This window comes from Gossypium raimondii, chromosome 8 (assembly GCF_025698545.1).
Source record: "Gossypium raimondii isolate GPD5lz chromosome 8, ASM2569854v1, whole genome shotgun sequence".
In the NCBI taxonomy this organism is placed as follows: domain Eukaryota; kingdom Viridiplantae; phylum Streptophyta; class Magnoliopsida; order Malvales; family Malvaceae; genus Gossypium; species Gossypium raimondii.
Window position 1 is genome coordinate 5533721 of NC_068572.1, and position 14292 is coordinate 5548012.

At 33.8% G+C, this 14292-nt stretch overlaps 3 protein-coding genes across 4 annotated transcripts; 2 read left to right on the forward strand and 1 right to left on the reverse strand.

Annotated features, from left to right (window-relative positions):
- The first annotated feature begins 286 nt into the window (after positions 1-286).
- LOC105790488 (hypothetical protein) lies at positions 287-3796 on the forward strand. The gene is made up of 3 exons (XM_052634675.1): positions 287-999; positions 2044-2130; positions 2198-3796. Exons 1-3 carry the CDS (start codon positions 664-666, stop codon positions 3407-3409), a joined length of 1635 nt encoding a protein of 544 aa, XP_052490635.1. The 5' UTR covers positions 287-663; the 3' UTR covers positions 3410-3796.
- A 792-nt stretch (positions 3797-4588) lies between these two features.
- LOC105790489 (uncharacterized) lies at positions 4589-10743 on the forward strand. Of its 2 annotated transcripts, none has more exons than XR_001132487.2 (14): positions 4589-4820; positions 5166-5217; positions 5344-5433; positions 6021-6098; positions 6207-6281; positions 6730-6782; positions 7153-7303; positions 7724-7834; positions 8201-8327; positions 8442-8539; positions 9180-9318; positions 9902-9954; positions 10051-10212; positions 10384-10743. XR_001132487.2 is itself a non-coding variant. In XM_052634676.1 (14 exons), the coding sequence occupies exons 1-13, from the start codon at positions 4735-4737 to the stop codon at positions 10129-10131; spliced, it is 1194 nt and encodes a 397-aa protein (XP_052490636.1). In that variant the 5' UTR covers positions 4589-4734; the 3' UTR covers positions 10132-10150; positions 10383-10743. The 2 variants fall into 2 exon arrangements, 1 of the variants encoding a protein (XP_052490636.1); XM_052634676.1 differs by having other exon boundaries at positions 10051-10150; positions 10383-10743.
- On the reverse strand, positions 10715-12231 carry LOC105790490 (photosystem I reaction center subunit IV, chloroplastic). The gene is made up of 3 exons (XM_012618123.2): positions 11869-12231; positions 11022-11087; positions 10715-10935 (listed from the first exon to the last, which is right to left on the reverse strand). Exons 1-3 carry the CDS (start codon positions 12139-12141, stop codon positions 10831-10833), a joined length of 444 nt encoding a protein of 147 aa, XP_012473577.1. The 5' UTR covers positions 12142-12231; the 3' UTR covers positions 10715-10830.
- Positions 12232-14292: the final 2061 nt, after the last annotated feature.

The following is a 14292-nucleotide window of genomic DNA, read 5'->3' on the forward strand; positions in this document are numbered from 1 at the left end:
ATTAGTTAACTACATAAACAATATAATTGTTTTGCTTTTTAACTTAATAGGTAATGATTTTGACTTTTAACTTTAGAAAAGATAAATATTTATCAAAACGACAAAATTTTTTATTTTTTATTCGGATTATTGGATTTTACTCATTCTTAATCAGGTGTTGAAAAAAGATTAATTTTCCAATTTTCTTACTAATAATAATTTTTTAACAACTCTCATTTTCCTATATATGTATATATAAATTTCTAACCATTTACTTATTCATTTTTTGTAATTTTCCTTCCACCCTACTATATTTCGCTTTTATGTTTTAAGTACGTTTCAGCGTTTCACTTTCCCCAAAATTCTCAGCCAGAGGGAAAGAAAAGAAAGAAGAAAACCCTCAATACGATCAACAGCCGTAAAAACCCTAACATTCTAAATCGACGGATCCTAAACCCTGAATATTTTCCAATTTCTTTTTACCGAAAGCCAAAATTCACAAGTCATTATCAATTCTTCGTGGTTTCCACCATGTTTTCGCTTTTGATTTGTACTCTTTTTCTTTTTTAAATTCAGATTACAGAATCCTCAAATTCCCCCATATGATAACTTACTATAATTTACTTCCTTTTAATATGTAGAAATCCTAAATTATTGTTACTTTCATCGGGGTTTTTTTTTGTGATGGAGTCAAATCCAGTGGTTTTCGATATAAGCTCCGACGACGACGATGAGGTGGCGTCGGGTTTGGAAGAGTCTAAAGGGGATGACTACGACTGGTTTTCGGAAGTTCTGGAAGCCGTTAATAAGGGTTTCGACGATTCCGATGAGGTGGTGGTGATCGGGGAGGTCAACCCTAATAAGAAGTCGAAGACACGGAACTCATCGGTGAGGAAGGATGTTACTGAAGAAGACGATGATTGTATCGTTTTGGAAGGTGACCCCGAAAAGGTTGTGTCCGATGTTAATGATTACCATGATGATTCTGATGAGTTGCTTGTTGTCGGCCACAAAGGGCAGGTAAAATATTGAAATTTTAATCACTATTTTGTTGTTTGAACTTTTGTGTTTAGTGGTTTTTGTGATTAAGTACATTGATGGAGTTTCATTTTTATATGTTTGGTTGCTGAGAAAATTTGAACAAATCAATCTCTATGTGGTTTCCAGTAGTTCCTAGTGAAATTTGTCTACGATGTATGCTAAGGAAGGGAATATAGAGGTATAGAAATAGTTGATTGACTTGATTCTTAAGCATTATTGTTGATATTACTTCTGTTATATCTTTATGTCCTTGCAATGAGCATGGCTTTGCGCAGTGTTGAATTTTACAATTGGGAATATGGTTTTTCTGATATCTGGGTTCTTAAAGGTGAATGTTAAAATTCAGTTTTGCTATTTTTTCAGCATTTCTTGAATTTTTTTTTGTGTATTTTGTTGTGGTTCTAGATTGTTCTTTTAGTAATTGTCTTCTAGCTCCTGCAATTTTGAATGTTCATGGCGTTTAGAGATGCCCTTTCAACCAGCTGAAGCACCATCATTATTGGATCATCAGTATGTTGTGCCGTAAGTGTCAACTTGGATGACATGAAAGGTGAGAATTGAGCCCTTGAAAAACTGTAATCATCTGTTGCAGTGAGAAATTGCCTCTTAGTCCTTTCTGTTTGCAACTAGATCAGTAATTTTTGGAGAAATAAGCTGATCACTAGTTTTCCGGCTAATATTCAAGGATTGAACTTGCTGCGATGGAAACTACTTAGATGGAGAACCAAAAAGTATCAATCTTTGTGCTCAGATGATCTTAAGGGCACAATAAATATGTTTCATTGATACTAAGTTTCCAGATGAGCCCTTGAAATGTCAAAAGAGTGAAAGTATGAATGAAGTCTCAGAGTTTTCTTATGCGAGATATCTAGGAGCTGATGTGATATTAGGGGCATTTATATGCTGGTTGCATTACTTAGTTTTTTTTTTATATTAATGTTGAACCTACACTTTTTGTTTTGCTTTACACATAGCATGAAATTTTGAATAGCTGTCTCATTTTTCTATATCATCTGTTTGCAGGTTGCTTGCAGAGATTTCCCCCATCCACGACATGATTGTGCTAAATTTCCATTTAGTTCAACTTCTCATGATCAGCACTGTGAACTGGTAACTTTTTGAACCTTTTAATTTTGAGATTCTTGATTGTACTATGATTATTCTTTTGAAATTGCAGTGCCATTGCTTTGTTTGTGACGTACGAGCACCATGTTGTTATTGGGGCTCAGGTATCACTAATACTGATCATTGTCATGCCACTGATAAAGAGGAAATTTGGAGTACTTTGCGGAAGAATTTCAGGCATGGGAGAAATGTTTCCGTGCCTCCTGTCACATCTCATTCTACAATAGTGCCCCAACATAACCAAGTGCTGCATCGCGACATTATTCGGTTGACGACACAAAATCACGTTTCCAGACCAACTCCAGTTCGAGCTTCTGGGAACTGCATACCACAAAATAATGTCCCAAGGCCATCCATAATTCGTGCTTGTTCGTCCTCCTCTACCAAACATGGAGTTCCATATAACCCAACTGTGGGTAGCCGACATGTTCTAAATAGAAGCACGATTCAGCCGCGCTCGGGTTCACAGGAGTTGCTAGGTGTGCGTAATTCTGTAATTCAAAGGGATCGAGGTACTAAGACTAGGAACATGAGTTCCCAATTTGTCTCTTCCAACACAATGTCCAAAAGACTAGATACTGAAGTTCCTGCAACAGTGACCCGCAACGCATATGTTCCACCAGAGAACATTGAGAACATTATTTCTGCTCATGCATCACAGTATCAACCAGAGAACATTGAGAACATTACTTCTGCTCATGCATCACAGTATCAACGAAATCCTGCTTCAGTTACAACATCAAACGAAAGGAACTCGAACCTCATTGTCTGCCCAAACAATTCTGATACAAGTCTAGGAACACATACATATCAGAGCTCCTCACAACCGAGAATGGACCCCATTTTTGCAAACTCAGCACCCTCCCTATACCCACCATACAATCTGTGTGTTCCTCAGTCTAATGTATACAACGATACCAGTCGTGTTCAGAATCAAAATCATCCTGCAACATATAATGGTTTTTCCGATTTTGACATTAATTGGGTCAATAACATCGATTTAAGCAATCAACAATCTTCTGCTGATTATTTACAGTTTCAAACCTCAGGGTCCACAAATGGGGAAGGACCATTCAAGGTAAATGGGGGAGATAAGTCTTATTACAATGAGCTTGAGAGCCTCCTTTTGGATAACCAGTGTGCTCCTGGAGGGTCTCTTACTGCAGGACTTAATGCACCATCTCCTCCTGATCATATACCTCTCGAAACTGGTATGCTTTTCTTTGATATCGAAAGCTCTTGGGATCGTCTAACTTGTGCATAGAGCAGATTAGCATTTGCTTGTGTATTCTTGTATGCTTTTCTTTGATATTGAGACCTGGCGGGATCGTCATTTAGCTTGTGTATAGCGGATTAGCATTTGCTACTGGATGTTCTAAAAGAAGGTAAAGTATGTTCCTTGCTCCACAGACCCTGAAGAAGTCATAGTTAGGATGCTGTTCCGCAGGGGGGAACTCGGAGCACAGAGCTTAGCTTAATTGGTTTGTACAGTCATCTTTAAAAACCGACATCGGAGTTAAAATCTTGAAATATGCAACTTTTTTTTTATTTCTCAAGCTACGGTTTCCTTTGTGTGGGAAAAAAACTTAAGAGGCCGAATGATGTTGTACAGAAATATTTAAGAATCCAATGGTTTTAACTTATTGAACAATGTCCAGAATTCATTCCTTTCTTGATGTTTTTGCCTTAAAATAATGTTTTTGGAAGATGGACAGGGTTTGTTGATACTAAATGTGGTGAGAATGTTGGTGCGGTGGAGATTAAGATGGTTAGAGAAGGCGAAGAAAGGAGGAAGAAGTTTGGAGTAGGGGACGAGAGAGAGGTATTAACCTGAATATGGGTCAAGTGCCTAGTTGGTAACTGATGATTGTTTTGTTTTAAGTGGTTTGGTTGTGTGAAGCAGTGTGAGGTATAGATGGTGGAACCCAACAAAGTAGATGGCGAAACCGAAATGGTTACAAGAGACCTTGGCTGAATTGTGTTTCTATTTAGGACTTGTGAACCAAATTGCAATTCAGTGTTTTTTCCTTGGGAGTCAAATCTATCATATACAATAGTGAATCCTATATTTGTTATTTATGTTGTAAATTTTTAATTAAGTTAAAAAAATATTGCTCATTACATAATTATTTATACTCAAATTCAGATCCACAATTTAACCTGAGGAAGGGCTAGTTTAGTATTGCCTCTTAGAAGTATTTTTGGGAACTAAAAGCACTTTTGAGATTAAAGTACGGTTAAATAAGATACTTTTGAGCTTTTTAAAATTGTTCGAGACAAAAAAAAATGTTTTGCAAAAGCAGCAAAAGAAGAAAATGATGGTTTTTGTTCAAAGGTGCTTTTTAATTTTAAAGTATTTCTGAAATGTTAAATTGACTCGAATTTCCACAAAACAGCAATAATCGAAATATTTAATTTTTTTATTATAAAAAGTCCGAATATCAGCCTCTCGGACGTGAAGGAAAAGAATTGGTTGGCTCCAAAGTTGCACCTCTTTATCCATGTTTCAACGCCCGTAGCTCTTACCAACGATACTCCACTATCTATCCCTAAAGAAAGCTTTATTAAGCGGAGGAAGAAGAAAAAACAATGGTGTCATCCTTACTTTCGCCTTTCCCCAACGTCATTTCACAGCTTAACCTCGTCTCTCGCTCCTCTCCTCCTTTCTTTACCAGGTCTCGTTCCTGTCCTTTATTAATTTTGAGGAAATCCAAATTCAAATAAACCCCACAAAGAAATCTTTATTGTATCGACATGGATTCAAGCACTATAACCATAACAATCCCATTCTTTTGATGCAAGATTGCAATGGAGAGAGATGATGAATGAGTTTGATACCAATTCATCTATGAATTTTACATTTCAAAAATTAAGAACTAATAAATATATATATATATTAAATTTTTTTGTTACTTGCATGAAAAATTATAGTTGTTAAAACTAATTTTGTGTGTGGTACTGTGGTTTGCTCAATGGTCAATGCTTCATTTCTAGAGATATTTTTTTTTTTCAAATTTCAGGGCCCAAATGTCATCCGAATCGCTTCCACCACTTCCTGAACATCGCATCGTCGTACGCTTTTTTTATTTTTAAATTGCATTATTGTCTCTATCGTATATTCATACCCCCTCTTTGTTTTTGTTAAAGCATTATCATAAAATTGATGAATGTCTTCAATTTTGTTAACATGATCGACAGCTAGGGTGTGGGTCTGTCGGAGTGGATTTCTTGGCCTCCGTCTCTTCTTATCCTAAACCTGATGACAAAATCCGAAGCACTAGCTTAAAGGTTCTTCTTTTCTAAAAACCCTTGCTTCCTACTTTTATTTACTTAATCTACTGATGATTGACTTTCTTTGTAAAGCTTTGGGGTATAGAGTATGTGTCTGACATGGGTATTTTGGTTCGACACGATTATCTTATTCGGACCTTCTTTTAGTGTATTTTAAGTGAGCAATGTAGTTCTTATTTGATCAATGTTTCAATTTGCCCTTCTCTGTTCAGTTTCGTTGTAGAACCTCGTAGTAGGTTATGTTACTTGGGCTCATGAGTGTTGGGTATGTACATGTGTCCAATACGAATATTTTTGTCTATCAATGTTTTAATTTGCTCTTCCGTCTTCCATTTCTTTGTAGAACCTCCCAGTAGTTTGTAAGTCTCAAGTATGGATATGTCTCCAACATGAGTATTTTCATTTTATTTTCTAAGTTTTTAGCTTGTACTTGGAGAATCCTTGGAGGGTCATGTTTTCATATCCAAGTTTAAATATGCATTGGGCACACTTGTTGTAAGAGAAGGATACTTAAGGAAAATTGTAAGAGCTTGAGCTATATAACTAGTAGGTTTAATTGATTAGTTTAGCATTTTTTTCCACAGGTTCAGGGAGGTGGGAATGCTGGAAATGCCTTAACTTGTGTTGCTCGTTTAGGATTAAATCCACGACTAATTTCTAAGGTCTTACATATCTTTGTTCTTCTTTATTTTCTCTATCTACTTCAATTCCACCGTGAAATTTGACTGTTGAATGAGATAACACTTTTATTGCATCATATAAATCATTAGGTTGCCAATGATGCCCAAGGCAAGAGTATATTGGAGGAGCTTGAATCTGATGGAGTCGACACTTCATTCTTTATTGTAAGGCTTTGAGATATTTTATGGTGCTTACTTATGGGAAAGATCCATAGCCTACTATTATCATTGCTTTTATCTTGATTGATATAAGAAGGTTATTTGCCTTGAAGCTTTATTCCATTGGTATTTTTGAATGTTTGGATATTCGATTCTAGAAATAATGCTCCACCCGGATTTATGCAATATAGTTGGATCATTTGCGTTTGTCAATCATGACTTGTCCAGACTCTAGAAGTTAGAAGCCAAGAAAAGAACCTAGGAACTTGGACTGTCATATAGTAGAGACCGACATGGGAAGGACTGTATTTTATCATACATCACATCATAGATGCCTAGATGAGCTTTGTGCACTGGGCAGCCTTTTTTTTTCATATAAGACATATTTTACTGCCATTAAATGTCTCATTACAACCTGGACTCCCGCTTTCTGAACTAATTGTGTGGATTTCAGGTTTCTGAGGAGGGGAATTCGCCATTTACTTATATAATTGTTGACAACGAAACGTGAGCACCTGTTGCCTTATTCCATGCATTATATAATCAGTTATCCTTTCAGTAAGAAGTGTATTTCCTTGAAAAATCCTTCTTTTCTCTCCGATTCTGTGTATAGGCATTCGAGATCTGCCTATAGCAGGTTTAAAGCATGGAAAATTATCTTCTTCAGAGTGGCTTAGATGGCTTAAGGTCACCTTTGACCAGCTCTTTCCATCCTTTATTTAAAATAGTATTTATTTACATTTTCTTTGGGTGTATATATAAGCCGCAACTCTTAACACTTGTGCCAAGAACCCAAAGAAAAAAAAGAAGTTTTGCTTATGTTAAAAAATGAAAATAGAAAGCATGTGTATCCAATCAGTTGACACTAAACTTTCAGGAAAACTCGCACCTGTATTCACACCCCTGGTTATCCACCCTTGATACCAGATGAACTCTCACAGTCCCAATTATTATCTGCTTTGGATGGAGCAAATATGGTCTATTTTGATGGAAGACTGTACGAAACTGCTTTAATTATTGCAAAAGAGGTACATTTTCTTTTTCTTGTTCTACTTATAGTATCAAGGCAGATGAAATTAAGAGTTATCATATGGCTAGGAGATGTGTTGCTCCTCCTTCATTTTGCTTGGAGTATATGTTTTTGACATTTATTGGGACATGAGATATGAGGATATGAAACTATCAAGTACCCTCTAAATACATGGAAAAACTTGGAAAAAAATGAACAAATCCTTGTCGGATACTTAAAGATTATTCTTCTTATTTGGTAACCATTGGATTTTCCTTATTTTAGCTTCTTTGATTAGCTTTACCTTCAACTTATGGCATATTCGATGCTGGCAGTTTTTCTGTGATTGCTAGAATAATAAGTCGTTCCTCTACATTCTTCATCATTAATATCAACTGATAGCAAGTCAATAGCACTCTTTTGTATGTTTCCAGTACAGGCAGCTTGCAAAAATATTCCAATATTAGTCGATGCAGAAAGGGAAAGGGAAGGTTTAGATGATCTTCTGAATTTTGCTAGTTATGCTATATGCTCAGCAAGATTTCCGCAGGTAAGTTGATCTTTTGATGGATCACTATATGGTTCTTTTACATTGAAGTTCCCCACAGGTAACTTGGTTTTGCAAACATGTGTCAAAATTTAATGAAATGCCCTACAACTCTTATCCAATCTCCATAGAATCCTTTTTCCATAATCTTTTATAAGTGATGTCTTCATCCTTATCTTTAGGAACTTATTTTGTCATTATTAGTTAAATCTATTTTAGTTTGTCACTCAATTGGTAATTTGGATATTTAATTGTTGCCTGGTTCTTTAATCTTTAGTTACAAAGATGATATACATGTGCATTGCCACTGATATTTGTTAACTCAGTTGATTTTCTTTTGGCACGTATTATGAACTTCTGATGAAAAAGGCGTGGACAAAGGCTCCATCTCTTCCAAGTGCACTTCTTTCTATGCTTCTGAGATTGCCAAACTTAAAATTTGTGATTGTGACACTGGGTGAAGATGGATGCATAATGCTCGAAAGAAGTGTAAATGGTAAATACCATATGAAATGGAACTGTAATCTTGTTGGAACCATAAAAAAAATCGATACTTGCTTGATTCATTTGAATTTGCATTTTTTACAGGTATTCTCTACTATGTTTGCAGGTGGTTCCGATGCTGAAGAAATTGATATTCACGGTTTATTGGAATCACTAAAGCAGAGAAAAGATGAAAGCAAGACCATACCAACATGTATCTCATCGGTAATATACAAAGCAAAGGACTTTATAATTGGCTTACATATTATATCTCATCAGGAATACAGTTGCACGATATGAACTTCACTGTCTTAAATCTTTTTCTAGATTTGCGCTCTCAATTCAGGAGCATGCCTCTGATTCATGTTGCTATTTTACACTACATTACTCTTACTCTTCATTTCTCTTGAAATACTTGTGTCCACACTTGTGTCCACACTTGTGTCTGACACACTTTATGCGGATATGCCACACCAAAGGCTCTTTAAATACAAGAAAAGCTTAGAAAAATTGAATATATTCATGCCAGACATATACCTGTTTCCAGCACTCACAACTATTCGAGTAATATTTTCTCTATTATATTGCATATGTTTATATACAGCTCATCTTATAGGATTGCTGCTACAGGTAGTTCATATTTCTGATACTTTAGGATTTTAAGTTTTCAATGGAACCCATTTAATCTCTGCCGTGATCTAATGTTGCTTGAATCCGAGTTCAAAGTTATCTCTTCCTAAATCTAGTTTGCAAGAGTTCTCCGGAGCTACTTCTGGCTTCTGAAATTCTATTCTCTTATAAGTGGCAATTATGAATTTCTGTTTCATCTTCCAGATTTTTATTTGCTAGATGGCTCCCCTTGTAGGTGGTTACCAAATTGAGTGCAAATGGGATAGGAACAGTATTTGGTCGGCTATTTATTGGAACAGCTGAAAAGATTCCACCATCAGAACTTGTTGACACAACCGGCGCCGGAGATGCATTTATTGGAGCAGTAGTTTATGGTACATTTATCCCTTCAGACCTCATTAGTCTCCAACTTTTGTTTTCCGAGAGATTAAACATATTTATGTTTAATTTGAAAGTTGCTAGAAATAGGTAGCTAAGGTTTTTTTTGCTTTAAAGGTTCTCATATTTGTCTTGATCTCAACCATCCTTTGTTCCAAAAGTGCATAACTATTAATTAGCAATAAACCTGGCAGAAATCTCAGATTCTTCTGTATAGCACTCGATTAAGGTGAAGGTGATTGTGTGCGTATATAAGATGAACCCTTCATCAACAGTTTCATCAGTTAGTGAGGTTTCTTCTATTAATCTATGCACAACTTATAGCCTTACTGGAAACTTTGTGTCCTCACAGCTGAACTAGTATCATTTTATGGGGAACCATACGACATCATTTCATTCACCTTACATTTTCTTAGACTAATGTAGTCTGCAACATTTTGCAATTCGTAACCTGGCCAGATGGGTCATTCACTTTGAAAGAGCATCATTTCTTCCATTATTTCCGCACTGGTCCTTTCATTTTCTATTTATGGATTAAGCCATTTACGAGGTTGATGACAACCCATTTTTTGTTTTTAGCTCTCTGTGCGGGCATGCCACCGGAGAAGATGTTACCATTTGCTGCTCAAGTGGTAAGCGGATTTACTCTTTGTTAATTAGCTGCTAAAATTTCTAATTGCCAGGAGATGTTTTTATTTTCCTTACCTATTTTCGAGGCTTCAATGCAGGCTGCATCTGGCTGTAGGGCTTTGGGAGCCCGAACGGGTCTTCCACACCGAACAGATCCACGCTTGGCGACCTTCTTGTGACATGTCAACTATGTTAGAGGTTAAGTAAATTGAAACTTTGCCCTACAACCAAGAGCATTGATATTGCCATGACAGACTTCTGTAAGCTTTACTTTCATCAACATCATAACATGGTCCCTAATACAAGCTAAGACATCCTTTTATATAGAGCAAAGGATTATATATATATATACATATATATAGAAACACAACCTTCTTTGCCTACATTAGACTTCTGGTCTTAATTCACTTATGTTACACTGAATATTACAGGTCATGGTCCCAGAGAGGAGTTATGAATCTCACATTGACAGTGTACTAGAGTTTGATTGAAGACTCACAAAGTGGGAGACACTTTATGCGAACAAAATTGTGAGGCTTAAATGACCGAATCAGATAATTGCTTGTAATTTGGTGTGAAAGCTAATTGAAATTGGGTTTGGGTTATTAGTGATGATAGTGAGGTGTCATTGGAGTGGGGGATGTTACGGTCTTAGACAGCAACCATCAATCCTCCTACCCCCATTTGTTGGAATTACATTTCATTTGCAATATAAAAATATATTCGCAAATATCTGTAAGCATTTCAAATTTACCACAATGCTTGGAATGAGAAGGAAAGGATTAAATTTATATAGACATTACATTAGTATATGAATTGTGAGGTTGTAATATGATACAAAATACAACATAAAATTACAAAGACTTGATGGACTAATCTCATTTAACTTCTTCAATCTCATCCAGTGCATAGTTGTTGGTAGATACATTGGCATAGTTGACTTTGTTGAATCGAACCACCACCGGGTACCGAGTCTTGGGGTCCTGCAACTCGTAAAGTGAATGTTTTAACTCAGTCAGCCATCACTCGTAAAGAAATGTCTAAAGAAAATTTAAAAATAAAAATAAACCTGGTCAACTGTAACAACGGATCCATAGCCATTGTACCAGTAGGACTCCCTTCTAAGGATCCTCACCTACAGGGATAAAGTTAGAAAATTCTTTTATAGGGATCAAAATTAAATTGTAATTTGTACAATAATAAAAATATAATTTTAATTTTATTAATTTAAAATTTAAAAATTATTTAAAAAACTGAAAAATTTTCCATTTTAGATTTCGGCCTGTTTACCACCAATTCCATGTAAATATATATTATGTAGCGTCCTTGTCCACCTAACACCAATTCCATATAAATATATCTTATCCTTAATAAATTTTACCTGCAATCATATTGCTAACCCTAAATCGAATTATTAAAATATTAATAATATAAAAAATAAAATAAATTTTGTAAAATTAATAATATTGTTTTATATTAACTACATCAATAGGTAAATGCATTAAATTAATCTTTCTATTATTAAATAGAATAATTAAGTTTTGTATTATTAAAATTATGCTAAATTGTAAATATATCATTTATTGATTAAAAGAGTTAATATTTGTAAGTGTTTATTGTTTTGTAAATGAATTTTTTCAAATAATTGTATAAAATAAATGTTAACTTTATTCCAATTTGAAATTAAAATGTGTATAATATATATTATTTTTACAGTATTAAAATATATTTTTAATAGCATAAAATATATAATGTTTTAAATATTATTTGGGAAAATGTAAAAAAAATTTAAAAAAATTATAAATAAATTTAATATTTTTGTGATTAAAAAATATAACTAAGCCGTGCGAGGGATAAAAAAACCTAGTATTTACTATAAAATCCAGCTAACATAGAGTATAATAATTGCAGCCAACCTTGGTTCCTCTTTTTGGTCCAATCGGTGGTGGTTTAGGCTTAGGGGCTTCACCACCTTCTGGTGGCGCAGTGGTGGTTGCTGGTGTTGGTGCTGGTGGCGAAGCCTCCTCCTCAGCCGCCCTTACGACGAGCCTTGAGCTATTGTAGTAGTTGTTTCTGGAAGGGGAAAAGAGCATGCTGATGTTATTGGTCTTAGAAGCAGCAGTGCCGGTGAGATTGGGCATTAACAAGAACCTCGAGGCAGCCGATGCCATGCCGCTGCAGCTACCCATCTCTCTCTCTCTCTCTCCGCTAAGCTTAAAACTGTGGCCCGATCGTTTTAAGCAAATGAAAAAGAAAAAGAAAAGGAATGATTGAGAGGCCTTGAATTATTTGGAATATTTTTAAAAAAAAATTATCAATGAATTTTATCTGATATTGAGAAAGTGGACCCCTTTTTACGTTTTACATCCACTAGGAAGCTGACACCTATGCACCACATCTCTTTTGTTTGGATAATGTGATTATAATTTTAAAACCCCATCTTTTCGGAACTCCTTTATATCTCTGTTTATTTTAGTATTAAAATTGAAAAATATTATGAAAAAATTATTATTATTTATTATTATTATTAAAATGTGTTTTGAGAAGATAAAATATTTATTTTAAAAATGTTGTAAAGTAAAAAATATGTATTTAAATTCATTAATATTAAACTTAAATTATAATAAAATTAAATTTTAATTTATTAAGTAATTAATATTATAATATATGAAATACACGTAATATATAAACTCAAATTCATCAGTATTATGGGATATGAAATATATACACTTAAATTGTAATAAAAATTATAGACTTAAATTTAAAATATTATTATTTGGAGAATGCCAAATTATTATTGTTCTGTTGTTTACAAATATTCAATTTAGATTATAGTACAAACATAGTAAAATAATTTATTATAATATATGAAATATAAAATTTAAATATTTTAAATAATTAATATAAATTAGTTGTAAAATTTAATTTGAATGCATAGATCATATTTATTTTTATAGTTATCATAAATGAGGATAAAATTATAATTTTTCATTTAAATGGATTTTAAAAATTAAAAGCTAAAATTTTATTTTTTGGTTTCGCTTGAAAAGGCAATTTGAAAAACTAGTTGTTTATTGTTACTTTTGACTTGAAAAACACTTTTGTAACTCAACAATAAACAAAAGAGTTCACAGTCCGAAAAGGGAAAAAATAAATTTAAAACTAAATTCATGACTTATTTAAAATTTATTTAATTAAATATTTGAAGTTTTTGTTTAACGATAAAGAAAAGCGATTTAAATTCCTATTAATTCTAACAATTGGTTGCAAAGTTAATTATTTGGACCTTTCAATTCATAGATCTGGATTTTAGATGTATGAACAGAATATTCCCGAAACTCACAAAGAAAAAAAAAGTGAAAGTTATTGATTTAAATCTCATTGTGTGTAAGTTTGATTTAGATTTATATTAATGAGTTCTCCAGATATATTTTGTATTTTCATAACAAATAGTTTTTATTTGTTAAGTCATTTGTTTCTTATCTTTTGTTTTGCTCAGTAGTAGTGTCAACCTCTATCGCCCGCATTTTTTCTCTTTCATCAACCCTTTCTTCTTTCTTCTTCTCATTCACTACACATGTCTTCTCTCTTTACAGTTTGTAGATATATTTTATGACATCTTTGTTGTTTTCATCATTCGTTAAAACTTCATTGGCCACCAGTAGTTTTTCTTGGAAAGTGAGTGGCTCTTCGTCAACTTCTTAATCTGCTTCTGTTTTGAGAGTATTTCAAAATAATAAATGATTTCTTGTGTCAATTTGGACCCGTGTTGTTTAAGTTTTATGTTTTTTTGCTTGTTTTTTCATTATTTAATAAGTTTCAGTTTTAAAAATTTTTGTCTGCTCTTGTAGCACGTTTTAGTCTTGCTTATGCATGTAATCTTAGTTTTACAAGTGATTTTAGGGATGATTTTATTGTTGTCCTCTCTAATTTGGTGAATGCTCAATTATTTTATCGAATTTTACTTGCCGCTTTGGACCATCCGAGGCTGATTTTCTTATCGTATTAAGTGTTTGCAATCACTCCAGTTATGTCGTGCTTGAGTTGTAAAAAGCCAATTGTCAACATATTATAATATTCTATTGATGTTGAGGTTAAAGATTTTATTGTGTCGATGGAGTTTATCATTCATCATTTACAACAAGTGTTTGCTATTTCTTTTCTTTAAATTGTATGATTTGATTCCTTGAATGAATTAATAAATTTAGCTTTCAAAAATTAATAGTTTTAGTGTGCATTGTAACGCACTTTTAAATTAAGTAGTTCTGCCCAACCTGACTCGACTTGAGTCGGACTTAAACAAAAAGAAATTTAGATTCACTTTTTTCACTATGAATTGA

Excerpts from the sequence above, each read along its gene's own strand:
- LOC105790488 (XM_052634675.1), top strand. The coding sequence starts at position 664 with ATGGAGTCAAATCCAGTGGTTTTCGATATAAGCTCCGACGACGACGAT. Across the intron at positions 1,000-2,043 it reads TTGTCGGCCACAAAGGGCAG|GTTGCTTGCAGAGATTTCCC; the intron begins GTAAAATATTGA and ends ATCTGTTTGCAG. Across the intron at positions 2,131-2,197 it reads ATGATCAGCACTGTGAACTG|TGCCATTGCTTTGTTTGTGA; the intron begins GTAACTTTTTGA and ends TTGAAATTGCAG.
- LOC105790489 (XM_052634676.1), top strand. The coding sequence starts at position 4,735 with ATGGTGTCATCCTTACTTTCGCCTTTCCCCAACGTCATTTCACAGCTT. Across the intron at positions 6,099-6,206 it reads ATCCACGACTAATTTCTAAG|GTTGCCAATGATGCCCAAGG; the intron begins GTCTTACATATC and ends ATAAATCATTAG. Across the intron at positions 9,955-10,050 it reads TACCATTTGCTGCTCAAGTG|GCTGCATCTGGCTGTAGGGC; the intron begins GTAAGCGGATTT and ends GCTTCAATGCAG.
- LOC105790490 (XM_012618123.2), bottom strand. The coding sequence starts at position 12,141 with ATGGGTAGCTGCAGCGGCATGGCATCGGCTGCCTCGAGGTTCTTGTTA. Across the intron at positions 11,088-11,868 it reads GACCAAAAAGAGGAACCAAG|GTGAGGATCCTTAGAAGGGA; the intron begins GTTGGCTGCAAT and ends TTATCCCTGTAG. Across the intron at positions 10,936-11,021 it reads CCGTTGTTACAGTTGACCAG|GACCCCAAGACTCGGTACCC; the intron begins GTTTATTTTTAT and ends TACGAGTTGCAG.